Source organism: Mesoplodon mirus (assembly GCF_964341445.2).
Source record: "Mesoplodon mirus genome assembly, chromosome: 4".
In the NCBI taxonomy this organism is placed as follows: domain Eukaryota; kingdom Metazoa; phylum Chordata; class Mammalia; order Artiodactyla; family Ziphiidae; genus Mesoplodon; species Mesoplodon mirus.
In genome coordinates this window covers 103,047,727-103,072,649 of record NC_138979.1, presented here as the reverse complement: position 1 = coordinate 103,072,649, position 24,923 = coordinate 103,047,727, and the positions used below count along the sequence as shown (strand labels likewise).

Sequence of the window (24,923 nt, the reverse complement as noted above, 5' to 3'; positions counted from 1 at the left end):
TAATACACTACAGGTCACTAAGAAGCCCAGAAAAAGGTGAATTCCAGAAAGAAGTATGTTGGAAATGGGATCAAATAATTAAGGTAATCCACATATAGGGAATCAAAGGTTGACTGTATTTCATGGGTTCCAATGATAATGAGTTAAAGATCATATATACTCAAGGTATTATAAGGGCTCTCCACATTAAATCTGAGTGAACGCCTCTTTTATACTGCTGCTAAGACCTAACCTTCACACAGTAAAAGACTGAGACCATGGAAAAATTCCACTAATATGCTGAACAGATGCTGAAAGTTTAATAACATATAAATTTGCCCACACAACCTAAAACTATATTACTTAAAACTCAAATAATTCCAAATGACTTAGGTTGGCATCTTGATCAAAGCTTGCACAGTAAGTCCCCTACATACGAACGAGTTCCGTTCCGAGAGCGCATTCATAAGTCCAATTTGTTCATAAGTCCAACAAAGTTAGCCTAGATACCCAACTAATACAATCAGCTATATAGTACTGTACTGTAATAGGTTTATAATACTTTTCACAAATAATAATACATAAAAAACACAAAAAATAATGAAAACATGTTTAACCTTACAGTATAGTACCTTGAAAAGCACAGTAGTACAGTATACCAGCTGGCATACAGGGGCTGGCACCGAGTGAACAGGCAAGAAGAGTTACTGACTGGAGGAGGGAGAGGAGGTGGGAGATGGTAGAGCTGAAGGATCGTCAGCAACAGGAGATGGAGGGCAAGCTGCAACTTGCGTTCACTCAGATTTAATGTGGAGAGCCCTTATAATACCTTGAATATATATGATCTTTAACTCATTATCATTGGAAACTATGAAATACCATCAACCTTTGATTCCCTATATGTGGATTACCTTAATTATTTGATCATCACACCTGACGTTGACGGCACAGGTTCTGGTTCCTTGCTGGATTGAATTCTATCTACCCTATTGAAAAAATGATCCAGTGATGTCTGAGTAGTAGCTCTTTTTTTCTTGTCATAGATAACACGGTAGCACTGGATTGCATTCTGAACGGCCGCTGCAGCCTTCGTGTACCATTCTACGTTCAGGTCCTGTGCCTCAAAAACTAACAGTGCCTCCTCAAATAAAGAAAATCCCCTTGCCATTTCCTGCATCATGAATCTCTTCAGTTCTTCAGTTACCTCTTCTTCCTCTTGTCTCTCTTTGTCCTTTCTCTGGGCCTCCAATTCCACCAGGTCTTCATTAGTCAGCTCCTCTTGTTGCACAGCAAAGAGTTCAATGAAGTTGTCCTCTTGCAGATCAAGCTCCAGCTTCTTGCTGAGGGTCACTAAGTTGCTGAAGACCTCTTTGGACTCATCCACCTTCTCAAATCCACGAAAATCGTGAACAAACTGCAGGCAAAGGTTCTTCCAAACCCCATTCATGGTGACAGCCGTAACCTCATGCCAAGCAAAGTCAATGTTTTTTATGGCCTTGTAGATGTTACAGTCCTTCCAAAATTGTCACAAGGTTGCTCCTGATTCGTCACTCACCTTTACCGCCTGACGAAAAGCGTGACATAAATAATATTTCTTGAAAGTTGCTACAACTCCCTGGTCTGTAGGTTGGATGAGCGACATATATTCGGTGGCAGATGCACTACTTTGACTTTGGGATGGAAGTTGTCCATGAATGGGGGTGGCCTGGAGCACTGTCAAGCAGCAAAAGAATGTTGAATGGGACGTCCTTCTCCAAGCAATATGTCTCTACCTCTGGGATAAAGTGGTGGAAAAACCAGTCCTGGAAAATGGCCCGTGTAACCCAGGCTTTGGGGTTACTCTTCCACACGACAGGAAGAGAGCCCTTGGCTATGTTTTTAAGGGCTCTTGGGTTCTCTGAATGATAAACTAAGAGAGGCTTCAGCTTCATAACACCAGAAGCATTGCCACCAAATAACAGAGTTAGCCTATGCTTTGCTGCTTTTCCTCCTTACTGATATAACTTTGGTCTGGCATCTTCTTCCAGTACAGTCCTGTCTCAACCACATTAAAAACCTACTTGGGTAAATACACACCATCATCAATAATTTCTCGAAGCATTTCAGGAAATTCCCAGGCAGCTACTGTATCTGCACTCGCTGCCTCACCACTTACTTTTACATTGTAAAGGCTGGCTCTAGCCTTGAACCGATGAAACCAGCCATGGGTTAGCATTAAAAGACACGCCCTCTGATTCTTTCTTCTTCAAGTCTTCATAAAGGCTTTTAGCTTTCTCTTGAATCAACATTAGGCTGAGTGGGACTCAATGCTGATGCTGATCCTACATCCACACACTGAGAAGCTTCTCCATCTCCTCCATCACTTTTCCACACTTCTTTGCGGCGCACAGGCTCTGGACGCGCAGGCTCAGCAGCCATGGCTCACGGGCCCAGCCGCTCCGTGGCATGTGGGATCCTCCTGGACCAGGGCACGAACCCGTGTCCCCTGCATCGGCAGGCGGACTCTCAACCACTGCACCACAAGGGAAGCCCTCATCCTTCTTCTTTAGAATCATGCTGATGGTTGAACAATTCATGTTATAAGAACAAGCGACATCTACCATCTTTTCGCCTCGCTCCACTCTCAATTATTTTCACTTTGTTTCCGTCGTTATCGCTTGGTGCTTCTTAGCAGTACCAGCTACCTCACTGCTGCTTTTAAGCTTGCTTCTGTACATCCTGGACTTGAAATAAAAATACTGTACTACTGTACTCTCTATAGTACTTTACAGTAAAGCACACAAAAGCACAACCACTTGCAGAGGATGCACGCACATGACAATGTACACTAGACACATGAACTAACTTATGTAATTGGACATGGGAACACACATTCCCATCTGTGAAAGTTCACAACTTGAAGGTTCATATGTAGGGGACTTACTATAACCATTATTCATGGACTAAGGTATAATTCATATTTCTGTTTCCCAAAGTTTCTCTGTTCCATACTGTCTCCAAACTTCCAATTCACACATGTCCAAAACATCAAAAGAGGAAACTTAGTTGGAAAAAAAGACACAGGATCTACATACATGCTACATTTAATGTCTTAAAGGTACTTATTTGTTAGATTTTCTTTCCTTAAACATCTCAAGCTTTAATTCACAAAACAGCATTCTTAGATACTCAAGGTTTATACATCTATTTTATTTACACTAATGAGATTCAGTGCTATTTAGGAGACTTTGGACTTTTCAGACTATTCCAGCAACAGTAAAGGTTTATGGCCTGCAATAATTTGAACACTGCTGAGGCAATAATATGAAATGTCCTAGTTGCAAGGCTGCTGTGTAGGAATAAGAAAGCTTACTAATGAGAGAACTAGCTCATCCCCACCCACCTTTGTTGTAATCTATTTGCTAGAGCTGCTGTGAATTCTACACACTTGAGATGCACAAAGATTTATCCCTTTTGAAGGCAAAAAAAAAATCTACTTGTACTTGTTATTAATTCCAAAAGATAGTTCTATGCCGTAAGACAACATTCATTTATGAAGGATTACTATAAAATAAGCTGACAAGCACCATCAGCCCTCAGATCCCCCCACATCCAGAAGTTTATGGAAGACAGCCGTCCCATACCTGCCCTTCAGGTTCTCAAGTTCCCTGTGATGCAACATGCTCCGCATGTGTTCGTCCATCTCCTTCAAAATTAAAGAAAGCAGGTTAAACTAAGGGGGATTGCTTTGGGGAAAAAAATTCCTCTGTCCTGTTCAATCAACGATTGGGGCTCAAGCTCCTTGTATCAAAGTTGTGTTTGTGGTTACCATTCTCAATTCAATATTGGAATCAGTTCCTTATTAAGTAACTCTTTAGCATGTTTTTTTGACATATTTCATTATTAAATAAAGCAGTAGTTAAGAAAGACCTATTTAAGTGGCTTTTCAAAAAGGTTTGAAAGTATATTGTATTTAGGAGGCAAAAGAGTAAATAATAAACAAATATGTTAAATTCTATCCCAATATAAGGAATTTACTTAAGTTTATTAAAAAAAAAAAAACAACTGCCTGAAATCACATAACTTCTCAACTACTTGGCTACTTTTCACCATACTCTCTTTCCCCACTCAACTGAGAGTTTCTCAAGAGTTAGTTACAACTCTTACCCATATCTTGGCCAGGGCCTGACATACAGTTACTAATATTTGTTGAATGAACAGATGGATATATCAATTCTACACAGAAGTTACAGATATAACAGAATTTTCCTATGGTAGGTCAAAAAATGCCTTGAACACAGCAGTTCAATCATGACTTCACCTTCACTGCCCACTCCCTTCCCCACACCAATTGATTTGTTTGGTTCCAATGAAAAGTTTGAAAATATACTAGATTCTCCCCTCCCTCCCACCCTTGGTGGGAAGGAAATAAAATCTGTAGAAAGAGTTTCCACTTATAAGTGCAAGCGTGACACACATGCACACACCCCTCAAAAAACTCAAAGTTGCAAATGTCTGTCTCTCTGTCACACAAAGTATATATAGCCAGTATGCCATAATAGAGAATGGCTGTTTACCAATATGATAAAAGGGTTACTACAATTGTTGAGTATTACTATTAACTGTGCCCTGTGCTAAATGCCTCAAACATTTTCTCACTTGAACCACCAAACACTGCTAAGGGAGGATTATTAACATCATAAGGACACAAGGATGCAGAGAAGCTAATTTGTTTATTCACCAAAGATTTATCAAGTGCTTCTTAGGTGCCAAGTACAGAGCTAGGCATTGAAGGGATAAGTGTGAAAATATCTAGTCTTGCCCTCTCAGAGTCACAGATTATCAAGTGGTGAAACTAGGACTCAAACTCTGGCAGATCCGACACCAAAGTCAACATTTCAAACACCATGTCACGTTGCAAACATCTAGTGCATTGAGTTTTTTTTATTACATACAATTCATTTGTCAAAGAGTACAACAACCTCTTCTTTAAGTTATCTACACACAGTGTGATACACAGTGTTATGATTCAAAACACTTCCTTTAAATGGCAATTTTACTGAAGATGACCACCATTTCTTTCCTACCTCTACAAATGCTTCATCCGGAAGGGACAGTTTTACATGTGACCCCTTCTACCTACAACTGATTGGCCATTAACCAGAATGAACCTTTATAGAGCAGAAAACTAAGTCGAGTTAGTGACAGGATACAGAATGAAAAAATCCATGAACAATATACAACACCTGCTCAAATCTCTATGCTTCCTGTTGTTCAGTTTTTGTTTCCTGTTGCTCAGTTTTTCCTTAGATTAGATTTAACATATGCCACATCTCCTTTTCTTGAGCTAAATTTAAGTGGGTCTGTTTCTTGCAATGAAACTATTCCTAACCAAAAGAGTATTCACTGAAATAGGTTACTCTCTCTGATGTAAAAACCAATTCTGTATTCTATTTCAGTTATAAAAAATGTTATCATTCAAAACTAGTTTTAATGTGATTTTTTTTTTTCCACATGGCTTGTGGGATCTTAGTTCCCTGACCAGAGATCGAAGTCGTGCCCCCTGCAGGGGAAGCACAGAGTCCTAACCACTGGACAGCAAGGGAATTCCCTTAATGTGACTTTTGATTGTTTAAAATACTTCAATAATCTGTTTCTAAATTTACAATGTGAAATCCTCTTCCATCCTGCTGTAAGGAATGAATGCAAATAATGAGACAACTGAGTTTTCAAATAGCTGAGAAAGATCCACAGGTACAGCTCCAAATGCATACCTGCAGAGTTACCAAGCTTCTATTTAGTCCCTTACATCAGTATTATGTTGTTAAAAGGAGGGGGAAGAAGGGAGAAAAATAGGATTTGGGGTTGAACAAATTTGGAAAACACTGAGTAACAGAAAAAAATTTTAATATTTTTTAATTCCAGGACTTCTCAGATTTTCATAAGTTAATAAGCCTTAGGATACTCAGGGATGTAATACACAGTCACCCTAGATTCTTTTCTCCTTCACAGTGTATTTGGAGAAACCAAGGTAATACTAGTTTGGGAAACTAGAGGAAAGCACATCAACATAAGTTGTTCATAGTCTACCTAAAAATAAGTATCTGAGTTTATCCCTTTCAGTTAACCCATCCCGTTAATTTCTTACCCCTATCTTAACACTTAAATCACGCCATTCCCTTGCTTAAAAACCTATAGTTGACTGTCCCTAAGGCAGGAGTAAATAACCCCAGCCCTTATTTAACTTTGTTGTGACCCATGGAAAAGTATGAAGAGACGAAACATGTTTTAATCCAGAGTAGAAGAAATGCCAAAAGGACTTAAAGTAGCAAAATTATGAGATATAACAAGATAGGCCTGCTACTCCACGAAAATCTGACACCACACCTCTGAGTACCCATCTCATACCTTCTCAATTTCCCATCCCCCTCTAATCTGAAAGTAGCCTTATTGAAAATTTGAGTAAACCCTGGTCTAAATTTTTAAAATTGGAAGAGCAGTTCTTTTACTTTTGTAGAAGGCGGCAATTATACTACTAAACATGATTTTAAAATCTCAGCTGATTTTTCCATAACTAACAGAAATCCTAAATAGGAAAAAAAAAATTCTTCACCCCAGCCTACTAGATGGATCACAATCAAACCCCTCAGTCTAGCACTCAACACTGTTTATTAACTATCTTCACTTAAATTACAATTTAAATTGTGGTCCCACTACTCCCAAGATGAAACTGTTCTAATCAGGTAAGCCTTCTTACCAACTCCTAGAACTGTTATACTCCATTCTACCGCTATACCTTTGTATGTATTTTTCTCCCATCTAAAATATCTCTTCTCCATTTCTTTTAAGCCATTTTACACCCGAACGTCTTTCAAGGTTTACTCAGACTTCGCTGGTTAACCTCACTCATGATAATCTTCCCAGTTCTCTGAACTTCCAATGACAATCAAGAACATCTTAAAAACAGAGAAAAAATTCCTCAGTATTTAAGCTAGCAGCACTCTTGGAAAGCAAGAATAAATGGGGGAAAAAAAGAAAAGCAAAATGTGAGACAAACTGCAGTCAATTTCCATAAAGCAAAGGTAAATTCTTTTAGTTCTTAAAAATGTGTTTTTCTTTGAGCAACATCCCCACCTTGTGGACGTCTAAGGATATAGTTAGTACCATTGCTGCTGTGCTGCACTTTTCACAAGCATATGCAGAAAGAGAACTCCGCTACGTATCAGTGCTGTTACCTTAGTTAATCAGAAAGTTGTTATAATCTCAACCTGAATTTTAATGTCTTTTCTCTATAACTGGTTACTAACTGAATTTCTCTTTATCATACTGTTGAGTATCCTCAAATTCCAGGTAGAGGTTTAATAATATAGTTACTGGTTTTGTGAGGCAGTAATGAGAAAAAAACCAGTGAAATAAGACTAAGGTTTAGGAAAGAAGCATAAGTAAGATGTTAATGGCTTTTAACCCATCTATAAATTCCATGATGTCTCTGAAAAAATGATCAGTCATAAAAGCCTCAGATTCTCCCTCTTCTATTATTACCTTTTTTGAGCTGTACACAATGTGGCACAATATGCATTTTCGTTCTCGTGCCATAGTGACCAGATCTGAAGCACTCAACGTCATACCTGCAATGAGGAAGTAACATTTAGTAACCTTTTCTTCCCAGATGTCTTTTTAGATTCATCTTAACATAGCCCAAAATACAAATCCTGCAACTCCCTCACCTCCACCCTGCTCCCCCAGTCTTCCCATCTTGGTAAAGGAAAATTCCAAGTTTCCAGGTACCTAGGGCAAAAACTTTGGGAGTCATCCTTGATTCCTCTTTCTCACCCCATATCCACCCTCATCAGGCAATCCTGCCAGTCCCACCTTGGAGTACATCTGAAATCCAACCACCCCTCACTGCTTAGCATATCTACCATCTCACATGGCACCAGCCTACTGACCTGACTCCCTATTTCCACTCTTGTCTGTCCTCTCATGGTCTATTCTCAAATTAGCAACCAAAGATTCTCAGAACAGGATTCTTTTAAAATTTAAGTCCAATCATTTAACTCCTCTGCTCAGAATCTTCCAATAGTATCCCATCTCACTCATAGAAAATCCAAAGTCCTTTGTCACGGGCTACAAAATCTGTTTCTCTCTCATTCTCTGACTCCACGCCCTATCACTCTCCCTGTATTGCTCCATTCAAGTTACACTGTCCTCCTTGCTATTCCTTGATCACACCAGGGATTCTCCCACCTTAGGGTTTCTATATTTCCTGTTCTCTCTGCCTGGAATATTCTTCCTTAGGATGTACCTATGGCACAGCAGAGTTGACCCCACATCTCTTATTTCTGGTTTAAGAGCCTTTTCTCTGTGTTATGCTGACATTTAAAATATTTAAATAAATCCTTCAGACAAAAAAAAAATGTATTTATGGGTTTCATGGCTCACTCTCTCATGCTGCCTCATCAGGGAGGCCTTCCCTGACCCCCTATAAAATACTGTACTTCCTGCCCTCCATTTCTTCTATCCCCCTAATAACCTGCTTAATTTTTTACTTTTTAATAGTACTGTGGTAGATTGTTTCCATAGATGGCCACAACATTATCTCCCACCCCACGTGCTCTTTTGCAGTATGACGTTGTCACCACCACCCATCAAAAGGTATAGAGTCTATTTTCCCTCCCTGTGACCTGTTATGACCAATAAAATGCAATGCAAGTGACAATGCAATTTCTGAGGCCAGGCCTTAAAAACTTTGCAGCTTCTGCCTTTGCACACTTGGAACACTCCCTCTTAGAACCCAGCCACATGGAGAGGCCAAAGGGAAAAAAACTGAGGCCCCAGCTGAGCACCCAAACAACAGCCAGCACCACCTGACAGCCATGTTGGGCACTCCAGGCCCAGCTGCCAATGAGGCATCCCAAGTGGGACCAGTTAAAGAACCACGCAAATGAGCCTTTTTCAACCCACAGAATTGTAAGAAACAAAATAGCTGTTTTAAGCCAGTAAATACTGGGACAGCTTGTTAAACAGCAAGAAATATCTGAAACAAGCATCCTTTACTACCTAACATAGTATATATTTGTTATTCTTTGCTTCCCCAATTAAAAATTAAGCTTCGGGCTTCCCTGGTGGCACAGTGGTTGAGAGTCTACCTGCCGATGCAGGGGACATGGGTTCGTGCCCCGGTCCAGGAAGATCCCACATGCCGCAGAGCAGCTGGGCCTGTGAGCCATGGCCGCTGAGCCTGCGCGTCCGGAGACTGTGCTCCACAACTGGAGAGGCCACAACAGTAAGAGGCCCGCATACCGCAAAAAAAAAAAAAAAAAAAAAAAAAAATTAAGCTTCATAAGAACAGAGACTCTGTATATTTTGTTCACTAGTATAGGTCTAGCACTGAGAACAGTGTCTGGTATATTGTAGGCACTCCATAATTATTTGTTGAATTGTTCCAAATAGAACTATCTTAGGTTTTTAAATGTAAGACAGAGATAACTGGATAAATACTGAGGTTTGGGTTAAGACCAGAAGGGTCTCTATTCTACAATCCTCTAGCACTACCATACTTTCCTCCTGCATCCCTGCAAGGATGCCCTACCTGAGAATTTAATTCCACTCCCCAGGCAAAATTATTTTTCCTCCACACACACACCAGACTCTAATAGATTTATCTGCTTCCTTGCCTGGGCTTGTTCCTTATGGGACTTAAAACTGTGATGTAATGAAGTTATAAGCTGCCCTAATTTAATCTTTAACCCTTAGACAACATGGTGGAAAAACCAATGAGAAAGAAGCCTAAGGTTCTCTACCTCTCTTGTCACTCAGTTTCCTTGCTATTGCAACCCACTCCATACCACTACTAAATGTCTGAAATAATTCTATTCAATAACAAATTACAAAGCACCAAAACAAGACTGTGGGTAAAATTTTGACCATTTGAGAAAGCTGAATGTTAACTAGTTAATAAAACAAAGAAATATACCTTTATGGATAGGTATAGTATTATTTATGTTTCTAGTATTACTAATCCTAAATCTCAAAATTAACACAAACCACTCTGGTGCTAAGTGTCAAAGCACAATTATTCTTTTAATTCCCTTATCTCTTAACATTAACTTTAATTACTATTTGCAAGCAGTATTTTGTTATTTCATTCAGCAAGCATCGTTCTAAGAGTTGCAAAATCAGTGATAAAGATGATATATCCAGAAACGTTTTTAATACTGCTTCAAATTATTACCCATTAAAGCAAAACAGGAACAAAAAACTTGGAAGCAATGAAGTCAATGAAAAAGTGACACTTCCTGGCACAAGCAACAGCAGTTGCTGTGGGGTTTTTATATATTTACTCAATTGAAAACTAAGCACTAAAATACCAACTGTGTTTCTATTTAATAAAGCCATCAACTCGTAGTAAATGGATAAAGAAAGTCATTATAATAAAAATACTCTCTATCAACCTTTTTTTTTTTTTTTTTGTGGTACGCGGGCCTCTCACTGTTGTGGCCTCTCCCGTTGCGGAGCACAGGCTCCGGACGCGCAGGCTTGGAGGCCATGGCTCACGGGCCCAGCCGCTGCGCGGCATGTGGCATTTTCCCAGACCGGGGCAGGAACCCGTGTCCCCTGCATCGGCAGGCGGACCCTCAACCACTGCGCCACCAGGGAAGCCCTCTATCAACCTTTTAACCAAAGGCTCCCTCTTTTTATTTATTTTTTCTTTTCACGAGCTCCATGTTTCTAATCTGCATATATTAAGTTTCATTTCTGTAAAAATTTTCACTTTCATAAAAAATCAAAAAGTGTAAACTGCTAGCAAAGTATTTAATCAAGAAAGACCTAGTATTTAAAAATACTGAGTTGATATGATTACAGTTAAAGACGAACTTTAATTTGTACATCCTTAAACTGGGTAAAAATATAATTTCCATTAAGCTTTCTGAAATACTGAAATTAGCTCACAGCCTTCTTTAAAGGTCTTAACAACGATTAGAAGTCAAGGAAATAGAAACCATCCAACTTTGCAACCTCAAAATGCTTGAGAGGTTACATTATACAAGTCAAGTAAGTCAGTTCAACTACTGCTGTCCTCACTTTAACCACCTTACATTTTCCCCCATATCACTTAAATATATCCATTATGATATCTTTCAAATTTTCCCCAAATAACTGTGAGAAATATCTGTGATATTTCTTAGTCATAAGTCTAAAAAATCCTACAATAAGTACCTTTTCTCAATATCTTAATTACTATCCTATTAATACAATTATCATTCTCCTAGGCAAAACCATATTACTGATTCTTTTCTTTCAGATTCTCATATTTAGTCACCAGGTCCTGACAGATTTCAATTTTTAAATTGTTATTTATGTTCGCTGTACAGTAGAAATTAATGTAACATTGTAAATCAACTGTAATTCAATAAAATAATTTTTTTAAAAGAGGAAAAAAAATTGTTATTTACTCTTCAGTGTGATAAACCTGCATGACCTTATATGTATTCTTCTCCCTTCACCCAACTGCTATACTCACTAATGTTTCCTGCCTTGACTCCTGCTCCCAATAAATGAACAAGTTCTAAATCCAATCAGTACATCAGAATCACCCACACAGCTTACTAATAAAAAGAAATACAGTTGTGTGGGCAGAGTAGAACTATGGCATTAGACTCCAGACACCCCATTCTGTACTTCATCATGCTCTGAAGGCTGTTTGATGGTAGGTATGTCTGGTCTCACTGACCTTACCATGAGGAAGGGATCTGTCTTTTCATATACCTATAACACTGGTTACAATAAGCACATAGTACTTAAGATATCTGAACTCTGACATAATTAAAACCAGTTGAGACTCTATAATGATAATATACTGTAGAACACTAAAGAAAACAAGCGTAATTATTGGTTTGCTGGGGTGGGGGAAGTGGTACTCAGATTAGTATCCCTTTTCTGAATTCCACAGGTAACTTGTCCACCTTAATCCTGACAAAAAAACTAATGGATTTCTGGTGAGCAAGACAGGGCAACAGAGAGACAGTGTTCAGTGATACAACAAGTTTTTGTCACTACCCCTAGGTTGCCCAGGTTATGGAACAAAGATATGACTGGCACTTCTGAAAAGTCCTCACTTTGCTGAGTGGACTCCCCAGAAAGTTTCAAGGCTCCTAGCTAAGGAAGGAGTTTTAGTAAGCTGACAACAAAGGTCAAGAAGTATTTTGGGGCATATGAACCTGTACCCACAACTTTCAAAGGCTTATTCTGGGTACCTGTCCTATTTACTAGTTCTAAATTCTGGCTGGCTCTTGTTTCCCAAGGCAAGTGATTGGTGGTTTCCTGCATCCATCCACTATCTCTGATGGAGCATAAGTTCGTAAGCATTTTACTCACTAGCATTCCTACTTTTTATGTTATCTGCCCTAACATAACACTCACCAGGATCATATATGTATGTGTATACACACACGTGCGTGCACACACACACCACTCTTTTTTTTTTTTTTTTTTTTTTGCGGTACGCGGGCCTCTCACTGTTGTGGCCTCTCCCATTGCGGAGCACAGGCTCCGGACGCGCAGGCTCAGCGGCCATGGCTCACGGGCCCAGCCGCTCCGCGGCACGTGGGATCTTCCCGGACCGGGGCACGAACCCATGTCCCCTGCATCGGCAGGCGGACTCTCAACCACTGCGCCACCTGGGAAGCCCCACACACCCCCCTCTTTATTCTTTATTAGTAAGCACAGGGCTAAAACGAAGACAGGAAGTTAAGGCTGTGACTCAGGAAAAGGGATCAAAAGTCAAGCATCCAGGGCTTCCCGGGTGGCGCAGTGGTTGAGAGTCCGCCTGCTGATGCAGGGGACATGGGTTTGTGCCCCGGTCCGGGAAGATCCCATGTGCCGCGGAGCGGCTGGGCCCGTGAGCCATGGCCGCTGAGCCTGCGCGTCCGGAGCCTGTGCTCCGCAACGGGAGAGGCCACAACAGTGAGAGGCCCTCGTACTGCAAAAAAACAAAACAAACAACAAACAAAAAAGTTGGCATTCCTGTATTCAACATATCATTTATATATATTTTCAAGCAACCCCAAAGATCCACATAGTAATGTAAAATTCTATGACATGAATTAAAACCAATGCAAGCTGAGTGAGCCTTACTAACTGCTCACTATTCTTCTCAAAAAGCTTTGCTGTTCTCCGTGCATCTTATTGCTAACAGTCCATTCAATAATCTTCATCCACTTTATACAAGTATGACTATAATAACAATCATTTTCACTATTTCTTCTTTTTATAGAATCTTTTAAGTTCATGGGTAACCATACCACAGTATTACAGTAAAGCATTTATTTTAGCAGTTTTAATTTATGTTAACAGCTTTCTAAATGCCTCTGTCCTGTACTTAAAAAATCATTAAGTCTCTGAAAAGGTCACCATATATTTTATTAGATTTTAAGAAGGAATTTATGTGTCACTAAAGTAGTGGTATTTGCAAATTTTGGAATTTGCAAAAATCTCATATCCTTGTAAATGTCAAAAGCTCACATGCAGACTGTACATGTAGCAATGATGTATCCCAAATCCCAGCAATACAGTAAAAAATATGCTTAGACAAAATTAGCTGTTGTTCAAAAGTACAGTATTTCAAGAGCTTGAAAAACTTCCCAGGGCTCAAACTCACCTTGAAATTATCAGCCTAAAAAGTATACCTGTATAATATCCTCCTAAGTGGTCTCAGCACCCCCTCTCAAACTACTCTCAGGTAATCCTGTACTTTCCTAATTCCTTATACTACAGCAGAAGTAATCTTTTTAAAATGCAAACCTGATCATAATATTCCCTTGATTTTTCTCCCTATGTTGTATTTTGGAAAATTTCAAACACAGAAGTATTTAAAGAGTTTTATAGTGAATATTTCACACCCAGTTTACCATATACGCATATACCCACCACCTAGATTCTATGGTTACCATTTTACTCTACAGTACTTGCTTTATCAGATACCTATCCATCTATCTTTGGTCAGTCATGATGTATTATGATTTGTTAATATTTTGCCTAGAATTTTTTGGGTCTATGTTCATAAGACACACTGTTCTATAATTTTTTTTATATAATTTTTTTTTTTAATTTGGCTGCGTTGGGTCTTCATTGCTACGTGTGGGCTTTCTCTAGTTGCAGCGAGCGGGGGTTACTCTTTGTTGCGGTGCACGGGCTTCTCATTGTGGTGGCTTCTCTTGTTGCAGAGCACGGGCTCTAGGCATACGGGCTTCAGTAATTGTGGCTCGCAGGCTCTAGAGTGCAGGCTCAGTAATTGTGGCAAAAGGGCTTAGCTGCTCTGAGGCATGTGGGATCTTCCCAGACCAGGGCTCAAACCCGTGTCCCCTGCATTGGCAGGTGGATTCTTTTTTTTCTTTTTTTAAAAAAATTATTTATTTATTTATTTTTGGCTGCGTTGGGTCTTCGTTTCTGTGCAAGGGCTTTTTCTAGTTGCGGCGAGCGGGGGCCACTCTTCATCGCGGTGCACGGGCCTCTCACTATCGCGGCCTCTCCTGTTGCGGAGCACAGGCTCCAGACGGGCAGGCTCAGTAGTTGTGGCTCATGGGCCCAGTTGCTCCACGGCATGTGGGATCTTCCCAGACCAGGGCTCGAACCCGTGTCCCCTGCATTAGCAGGCAGATTCTCAACCACTGCGCCACCAGGGAAGCCCGGCAGGTGGATTCTTAACCACTGAGCCACCAGGGAAGTCCCTGTAATTTTCTTTTCAATCTGTAATACCTTTATCAGGTTTTGGCCTCGTGAAATGAGTGCTTCCCTTTTGTCTATTTTCTGAAAGTTTATATAAGACTGATGTTATTTCTTCTTTAAATACTTGATAAAACTCATCAGTGAAACCCTTCTTTTTTTCATTAATTCTATTTCTTTAATATAAGCTTATTCAGATTTTAGCACACTGACATTTTTAGTACATTGACATTTAAGAAACTGTCCATTTATAGTGTCAAATTTGTTGGCATTAAGTTGTTTATAATATCCCCTTATTATCCTACAGGATCTGTAGTGATCCCTTTCATTTCTGATACTACTAATCTGTGTTATCTCTGTTTCTCATTATCAGTCAATCAAGTGGTTCATCAATATTGTTGATTTTTTTCAATGAACCAACCCTGGCTTTGTAATTTTGTCTATTGATTGTCTTTTTCTATTTCACTGATTTCTTCTATTGTCTTTATTATCTCTTCCCTTCTATCTACTTTGGGTTTATCTTGCTCTTCATCTACTAGCTTAAGGTAGAACTTTATTAGCTCATTCATTATCTTTAAACCTTACTTTTCTAAAGAAGGTGTTTAAGTTATAAGTTTCCCTCTAAGAACTGTATTAGCTGTGTCCTACAAATATTTTAGCACTTTTAAATAAACTATAATAGTTTTAGATTTACAGAAAAGTTGCAAAAAACAATAGGAGAGTATCCATATAGCCCACCCCTTTTCCTGTATTATTTACATCTCATATTAGTATAATTTGTCACAATTAATAAATCAATATTGATATATTATTAATTTAAGTCCATACTTTGTTTTCTCTTTTTTCACCTAGTATTCTTTTTCTCTTCCAGAATTTCAACAAGGATACCACATATGTTTAATCATCATGTCTCCTTAGGTTCCTCTTGGCTTTAACAGTTATCCCACAGATTTAGATGTTGTATTTTCATCATCCAGTTCAAAATATTTACTGATTTCTCTTACAATTTCTTCCTTGACTCAACGATTTACCAGTTTCACTGAATTTCCAAATATTTGCAGGGTTCTGTTTGACATCTTGATTTCTACTTTAATCCCACTATGGTGAAAGAAAATAGTCTGTAGTATTTCAACCCTTTTAAATTTATTAAGACTTTATTTATAGACAAGCATCTGGCCTATACGTACCTTTGGGGAACAAAGTGTATTCTGTAGTTGTTGGGTGGAAATCATCATCTATACTGATTTTTTTTGCCTGCTTAGATGTCTATCAATTGTTGAGAAAATTGTTAAAATCACTGTGATTGTTGTCTCTTTCTTCCTTTAATTGTATCCATTTTTGCTTCATGTATTTTGAAGCTCTGATATTAGGCACATACATATTTATGACTGTCTTCCTGATGAACTGACCCTCTTATTATTATGAAATAACTGCCTTAATTCTGGCAATATACTTTATCTTGAAATCTACTTTATTTAATATGAATATAGACACTCCAGCCTTCTTATGCTGTTTGAAAGGTATATCTTTTGGCATTTACTTTTAGTCAATCTGTCTTTACGCACTGAATCAACATTTATTCCGCTAAAGTAAATGAAATTACTGATATGAGTGGATTAATTCTACCATTTTATTATTTTTAATCTCCTATATTTTGTTTGGCTGTACCTGTTTCTGTCTTCTTTTGCATTATTCACTTCAATTTTTCTGCTAGCTTTTTAGCAATACTTCTTTGCATCATTTTTTTCCACAGTGGTTGCTCTAGGATAGAGAATATACATCCTTATCATTTTCATACTGTACTCAGTGTTAGTAACATGCCACTTCACATAATATGTAGAAACCCGGCAACAATACAGGTTCATTTACCCCCACTTCCCATTCTATGATCTATGGTATATGTTTTATATCTACAATACATGATGAACTCCACAAGATGATTTTTTTAAACAATCATAGATAGTATTAGGAAATTAAAAGAAAAAACCAGTTTCTATTTATCCAGATATTTACCATTTCTGATGCTCTTCATTCCCTTAACAAAGATTCAAGTTTCCATCTGGTTTCATTTCCCTTCATCCTGAAGAAATTCCTTTAGCATTTCTTGTAATGCAGATCTGCTAGAAACAAATTCTCTTGGTTTTATGTGACAATATTTTTATTTTGCTTTCATTAATGAAGGCTATTCTACTGAATCTGGAATTCTGGGTTCTCAGATTTTTCTTTCAGCATTTTAAATATTCTCTATTCACTCTGGCCTCCATGATTACTCCCCTGTATATAACATGTTGGGTTTTTTTTGGCCACTTTCTAGATTTTTCCTTTTATTTTTGGCTTTTAGCAGTTTGACTATGAAAAATCCAGTCACGGTTTTCTTCATTTATAAACTAGAGGTTTTCTTGTCTTTACTTTTCTTGGTTTTGCTGAACTTATTGAATATGTCAATCTATGCCTTTCACTAAATTTGGGAAATTTTCAGCTGTTATATTTTCAAGTATTTTTTTTTCTTCCCCATTTTTTTTCCTCCTATTCTGGGATTCCAATTATGTGTGATGGATTTTTTGATATTGTTCTCAGGCCCTTTTTTCCTCTTACTCTTTTTCTGTTCCTCGCATTGAATTTCTATTGACCTTCAATTTCATGGATTCCTTCCTCAGTCATCTCCATTCTGCTGCTTAGCCCACCTAGTTTAATTTATTTCCAAAATTATGTTTTTCAGTCCTAGAATCGCTATTTGATCTTTTCTTAATCTCTTACTCATTCTTTATGAGCACATTTCCTTTGCATCATTTTCCTTTCCTTTACTAATAAATAGTTATAAAAGTTTAAAATCCTTTCCTGCTAATCCCAACATTTGGGTACTTTAGGGTCCGTCTCTGTAGATTGTCTTTTAACTTGAGAATAGGTTACATTTTCCTGATTCTCTGTACATGAGTAATTTTGGAATATATCCTGACTATTGTAAATATTTAATTGTTAAGTTAAATAACAAACATAACTGTTATTTGTGGAGACTCTGGATTCCTTTATATTCCTTTGAAGAGTGTTGATTTTAATTTTATTTATTTTTGTTCTAGTAAGTATCTAAATTGGTTGACTCAAACTGAAAACTCTGTTCCTCAGGTAGATGAGATCTTGATTCAGTTCTTTTATCTTGAGCTGGGCTTCTTGGAGTCTGCTCCACGCACGCATAGTTCTCAACAGTGTGCCAAGATTTGGGTAGAGTTTAGTCACAGAATTTGATGTTTCTATTCTCCAGGATTCTCCTCTTACTTTACAACACCTGTGACTGTCTTGAGCCTTATTTTTGGTTCTTTAGATCACAAAGACTAGCAGTTTACTATCAGAATTTTAACCATCCTACCTGGCACAAACTGGGGCCATGAAAATGAGAAACCACTCCTTGTAGTTCTGTTCCCCAAGTGTCAATTACCTTCCAGAATCTGTTTGCTTTTGGTAACTCTGCAGTGATTTTAGTTGTTTTATGTATTTCTGTCCAGATTTAATAGTTGTTATCTGCAGGAGGAGCTTAGTCATGACCAGAACTGGCTTCCCATGCTTGCACTTTTAAGTGCCCTCACTGTGTTTGAATAACTCCAGGCAATGGTCAAGTAGGTGGGGCTGATCAAAGAAGACATACTCCTCAATCCTGTGATGGAGTAAGAGGCCCTAGGCTTAGTGATGAAGTGTGCTGGAGTTTGAGTGACTCTTGAATGGCAGTTGTCTTTCATGAGGTGGCTCAGCATTCCAGTCTACTTCAATTTCACCTCCATCTAAACATGTGATTTATGAGTCCCTCAACCATACAAAGAAAATGCCTTTCTCACACACACTTATGTTTTCATGCCTCAGTCCCTCACTTTTAAAGGCCCTTCAATGGCATCCAATTATTTAAGACATAAACCAAAATATTTAACAAGTCTTACAAGGCCCACTGATATGATCCTTGCTTATGTGTACTACATAGGTTTGAGCCACTTTCCCCCTTGATCTCTGTGCACCAGACAAAATGGTATTTTCAGTTTTTCCCACCTAACATGCTCCTCCCACAGGGCTTTTTCTTATGCTGGTCCCTCTCTTTGGAATGCTCTTACTCCTTTCCATCTAGTTAACTACTCATCCTTCAAATCTCAGTCCAAATGTCAGTTGCCTGAGGAAGCACTCCCTGATCTCCCAGACTAGGTATTTCCTCACTATACACTACTCCCCTAAGATCCAGTACCTTCTTTATACCACTTATCACAACTATGACTATTTCTGAGGCAGAAAGAAGAGCAGCAGTTCTCAACCATATCAGACCCAATACCCTTTCTTCTAAAACATTATGGGAATTTTCATTCATATATAAATATGAGGGATTATTATAAGAATTCCCAGTGTGCTCCTCAGTCACCTTTCCAAATTGTCACCATACAATTTTTTTCTTTAAAGATATTTTTATACCTTCTTTTTATTGTAAATATTTTATAACACCTCCTTATCCTTCCTGAAATGAAATTCAGAGCTACTGTAACTTACACATGTAAATTTTGAAATAATGTGCTAGCTATAATAAAAAAGAAAATTTATCATAAAACAATATGTATTTCAACATATAAATGCTTTGGCATGATATTAAATAAGACTACAAATGTGACACTTACAAATATAGACAGATATAGGTATTTTATTGTTGATAAAAATACCATGAATAACACTGCTGTCTGTGATATGACCTTCCAAAATAGTGACCAACTCTTGATAAACTTTCTGAAACAAAGAAACCACAGTCTCTTGATTTACATGATAACTATGCTCTATGCAAAAAAATAATAATACTGTGTGTTTATATGTAAAACAAATTTGATTCTGGCTCAGATAATCATAAACACATTTTTCACCTACGTGAAAAACCCTCTGGGACATTTGAAAGTGACACAAGATGTGGAATAACTTTTTACTATACATGGATGTCCCTTACACTGCAGGATGTCTAACATCCCTGATCTACATCCACTAAACTCAGTGTCACCCTCCCAATTATTTTGAAACCAAAAACACCCCTGCAAATTTCCAAACCTCCCTGAGTGATGATCCCCAAACCATCACTGAAAACCACTGCATTAGGGTAAAGGAAGAAAGCAAGATCTATATAGCCAGACTGCTTGGGTTTGAAACCTGGCTCTATCACTTACTAGCTGTGTGATCTTGAGCAAGTAATTTAATTTTTCTATACTTCAGTTTCCACTTATAAAATAAGAATATCAGTACCAATGTTAGAGGGCTGTTATGAGGAATAAATTAGAAAGTCCATAGTGTTTTGCACAAAGCAGGTACTAAATCTTTGCTATATTTAGTTATTAGTATTATTATTTGCTTAATAACTGCCTCTCCCAATAGAGTGTAAGCTCCACGACAGCAAGCTGGAATGCCTGTCTTGTTCACCATTTTATTCTAATTACGTGGCACACCATCTGGTATAGAATAGGTATGCAATATCTGTTGAATGAATGAAATCAGCAAAGATGTCTGTAACAGAAACATAATAAAAACTGGAGTATAACCTTCAACAGTAGTATTATTTTAGGTTATACTACTAAGATACTTCTACATATGAATGTCAGAATTTACCCTGATGACATATACACATGTATAGAATATCTCCAGTGGGATACTCAAGAAACTAGTAACAGTCATTGCCTCTGGGAAAAAGAACTGAGGACATGGGGGTCAGGGGTTTACTTTTCACTATAAATCCTTTTGTACTCTCCAAAAATTTAAGCAAAATACACATATACAGTTGACCCTTGAACAACATGGGGGTTAGGAGCTCTGACCCTCCTAACAGTCAAAAATCCATGTATAATTTGTAGTCAGCCCTTACTATATACCAATTCAACCAACCACAGATGATGCAATACTGTAGTATTTAATATTGTTTTAAAATCACCATATAAGTGGACCCATGCAGATCAAACCCATGCTGTCCAAGGGTCAACTGTATTATTGTTTTTAAAATTAAAAAAAAATTTTTTTTAACTCATAATATGTTTTTAAACAAAGAAGACTTTAGGCCCAAGAACCAAGACTATATAATGGTTCCAGGTAGGGAACTTTTTTGGAACTCCAGAAATCATCAAGAAGTTTGACTTTCACATATTTTGAACCTTCAGAGTGGTTCATTACAGGCTATCATACCACAAAGATCAATTCCAGTTTACTGATACTCCAAAAAGTCTAATCTCATTAGATATTGATTACCCGCCTAAAAAGATACAAAGGGACAAATAGCATAACTACCAGGAGTAATAACGATTTTATATTTACATACTAGTTTATAGTTTACAAAATATGGTGGAAAAAGCGGGACCTTGGAATTAATGCAAAAATACCTAATTTACCACCTTGAGTAAATTTTGGTCTCTCCAAACTTCAATTCCTCTTCTATGAGAACAATGCCACCTAGTTATCAGGGTTTCAGTTTAGAGTAAAAAAAAAAAGAGAGAATTTCTTGCAGTGAGTTTTGTCTTTTTAAAGATAATTATTTGTATTTTGAATAGTTAACAGAAGTTTCAAAATTATAAAGGTACAAAAGGGCTTACAGCTGGTTTCAAGGGGTGAAATGCAACTTTACAAGGAAAGACTCAGACTTACCACCTGAACCCACTAATCAATCTTAGCACCACTATCCTGGGGAAAACTAGACTACACAGCCTGATCTTTGATATAGTCCCCAAAGTGTTTACCTGAACTAATCAAGTATTACCTCTACCTTCAAGTCTGTAGTAACATGTTAAATGATAACACTAGGAATCAATCAGATAAATCCAGATAATTGTACAACGTTCTTTGTTTTGAGTCATGATGAAAAAAGAAAAGGGAAAGAAAAAAAGGTAACTTCTAGACTTAAAAAGACTTCAAGAGACATAACAGTCAAACTCAATGCACAAACTTTGATTGGAAGATGGATCAAAAATGGTAAAAAGAAAAAAAAGGAATAATTTGGGGAAATTTTAAAAGGATTGGGTATTGGATAATATAGAGAAATTATTGTTGTTCAGTGTATTATATAGGTTATGCAAAAAATGTTCTTTTTATTAGAAACACATATTAAAGTATTTAGGGGTGAAATGTCAGGAATAAAAACAAAAACAGCAGAATATTAACAGATTTTAAAATCTGAGTGATCGATTTACAGGGGATTCAAAATAGTATTTTTCCTACTTTTCTGGATGTTTATAAGTTTTCATTTAAAAAAAAAAAAGGCTTATAGAGAAAATTATTCCTCTCCCACTGGCTGGTGACTCCCAGCCACCTCCAACTTATCACTGTTACCAGTTTCTTATGTATACTTCCAGAGATATTCTATGCATGTATATACGTACAATAATCACCGCTCACAGTGTTTCCTTTTTAAATATCTTCCTTTTAATCAAAGCAATTGGTTGTGAACTAACCTGATCTTGTATCTTTAATTAAGGCTCCTATCATTTTCTAGATTCAATAGTTAACTCTAGAAACTATAACTGTAGTATAGTTGCTTCTCAACATAAGTGCTTACAATATCTAACTTGATGTAACAAGAAAAGGATGAGATTTGTCATCGTATGTGAATTTCACCACTTCACCACTTACCCTAGCTAGGTTATCTTGAGCAAATTACCAAACTCTCAGCGACCGCATCTGAAATGTGCTCCAAAAAAAACCACCTTTCATTATAATATCTCATTAATTTTTTGTGACAGACCTGAGTGTATCTGGCACATGTGTAGTAGGTGTTAGATAAATCCTAGTTGAATCTAAATATTATCTTCCATTGTTTCACTCACTTGAGAACAGGGCTTAAAACAAATTTTAAGATTTTCCATGGGGCTTAGAAGAGTATTAGGCTCTTAGTAAGTGCTCAAAAGTTATTTTGGCTTGAGTAAATTTGATATAAACCATTATGGTGGAAAAAGACTCATTTGTTAGGTAAGAGAACTTTCCTTAACTAGGATGGGAGTCCCAAATTGCTAAAAGCCATGGAAATCTCAAACTTCCCAACAAGATGGCTTAATCTGACTCTCAAAGATGATTAAATTGAGCAGGCTGAAGGGGAAGTGGGGTGCAAAGCATTTCCTCTCCATAAGTATGCACTGAGATTCGGACTAAATATTAAATTGACCCATAGTAAGCGCTCCATAATTAGCAGCTATTATTAAGACGAATCCCACAGGGAGAGAAGACCGAAGGAGGAAAAAGAACGAAGGCTGTCAGTCACAAGAGGTGGAAAGGTGTCCGTGGCCTGAGACTTGTAGGCCATAAAAGGCACCTGGGTCTATGGGCTCCCTGCGGCCCCGGTGGGGCGAAGGAGGTCAGCGACCTCTCCGAAAGGTCAAGCCCCTGGAGCCACGTTTCCCTCTGGAGCTGGAAGCAGAGCCGGAACGCCCCCGCTAGAACCTGTACCCGGAAGCCAGAAGCACCGCCTGCCCGTAAACCCCCGCCGATTCTGGGAGAGGGGACGACCCACCGCGCCGGCGCCGCAGCCCCCAGGAGCAGAGACCTGCCGCGTCCTGAAGCCCAACATCCTCCCTAAAGTGGCAGACCACCGGGACCCTCGGGCTCCGATACGCCTCAGCGCAACCCGGCCCTTGGATACTCACACTTACAGCCGAACCCTCTTACTCCATCAGGCCTCCGAGGCCCCAGCGACGGAGCCCACTGACGCCCCAGCCGCCCCCCTCAGCTTCGGGTCCGGGGGCCCGCTCCGGACCCGCTGCCCGCCTGGCACGCCGCCGCCGCCGCCAGAGCGCAGGCGCACAGCGCCGCCGTCGCACTCCCTTTTTTTTCCCTCTGCGCTCAGCCTTTCTCAATAACCTAGCTTTATTTGAACACACGAGAGTGAACAACGGACACAGAGAAAAGAGGCTTTACTGCAAAAGAATGGAAGAAGACCAAAGGGTGGAAGAGTTCATCCGCTGCACCGGACGGTGCTGTGACCAGCCTCCCTCGTTTCTTTTTCATTCTTTTTGCTCTTTCTGGGCCTCCCTCTTGCTCCTACTCTCTTCCTAAGTCCCGACCATTCCCTTTAGGTAGTGGCAACTGTTGTGGCTAAATTTCCAACCACGCCTTCCTTGTAAAACTTTTTGAAACTTGATGGAAGGTGCCAGAGCTTTAGAACAGACAGACCTCAGGTCAAATCTTGACCTAGGTACTAGTAATTTGTGATATTGGGAAAATTACAAGTTTTCTTGAACCTCACTTCCCTCAGAGTTAAAATTAGGATACTGATATCTTATCTCTCAGGGTGTTGCTGGGAGTGAATGACAAAACATAGGTCAAGTGCCTGTCCATGAATGGTGCCTAAATCCATCAACACCAATGATTATATTCTTATTAGTACCTAATGTATTTATATTCATCATTAAAGTTAGCCCATAACCATTCCCTCAGGATCTTCTTTTAGTAACTAAAACTAGTCAGATAAACCAAGTTACATTAAAGTTGATAATGATGTGAATTTCCTATATTATTGAAAACTTCTAATAATGTCTATGTTTAACAAGACCTTCAATGCCTCAAATCAAATTAAGCAGCTCCCTCCATCTATGTGTAAATCCAGATTTGCTTCTAGAGGATTGAGGAAGTTATTCCAATTCTGTATTCATGACATCACAAGTCTTTGAAACACCAAGGTGTGGGGTATGCTGCCCATTCTCTCTTTTAAAGGCATGCAGTGTAAGAATTGCTTTACCCTGTAATCTCAGGGCCACAGTCCAAGAGAAAGCTTATAGAAGACCAAGGTCAGCTGTTGGTGGGCATCAAGGTAATCGTAGATCAACGTTTTTCAACCTTGGCACTATTCACATTTTGGAAATAACACTTGTGCTGTCCTGTGCACTGCAGGATATGCAGCAGCATCCTTGGACACTACATGCCTATAGTACCCCCCTTATGACTCCCACCTCCCACACATACACACCTGTTGTCCTGACAGTCAAAAGTATCTCCCAAAGGAAAAAAAAAAATCTCCAGACTTTGCCAAATGTTCTCTGGGAGCAAAAATATCCTTGGTTGAGAACCACAGCATTATACCAGCCACCATCCCAACCCTAAATGAACTCATTTTCTCCACTTCTACCCTCAAGAAGTGATTACTGCTTAAGAAAGCCACACAGGAGGGCAGAAACTGGTGAGTTCAAGTTTTCCAATCTTATACAGGCCCTCAACACCACTTACCTGTCCTACTACTTTTCTCTGGTCAACTTGCTCCATCACTTTCT

The 24,923-nt window shown here is 38.6% G+C and overlaps 1 protein-coding gene across 5 annotated transcripts in view; it reads right to left on the bottom strand.

Moving 5' to 3' along the window:
* ZNF106 (zinc finger protein 106) overlaps window positions 1-23,485 on the bottom strand; it is a 63,074-nt gene extending 39,589 nt beyond the window's left edge. For 2 of the 5 annotated variants that reach the window (XM_082619148.1, XM_082619152.1), the window contains exons 1-5: window positions 23,304-23,485; window positions 16,696-16,802; window positions 16,351-16,443; window positions 7,501-7,586; window positions 3,603-3,664 (exon numbers count right to left, since the gene is read on the bottom strand). In XM_082619148.1, the coding sequence (XP_082475274.1) occupies window positions 3,603-3,664; window positions 7,501-7,586; window positions 16,351-16,372 (170 nt within the window). In that variant the 5' untranslated portion in view covers window positions 16,373-16,443; window positions 16,696-16,802; window positions 23,304-23,485. The remainder of the gene's footprint in view (window positions 1-3,602; window positions 3,665-7,500; window positions 7,587-16,350; window positions 16,444-16,695; window positions 16,803-23,303) is intronic. The other 3 variants (XM_082619149.1, XM_082619150.1, XM_082619151.1) reach the window with 3 other exon arrangements.
* Between the last annotated feature and the right edge of the window lie 1,438 nt (window positions 23,486-24,923).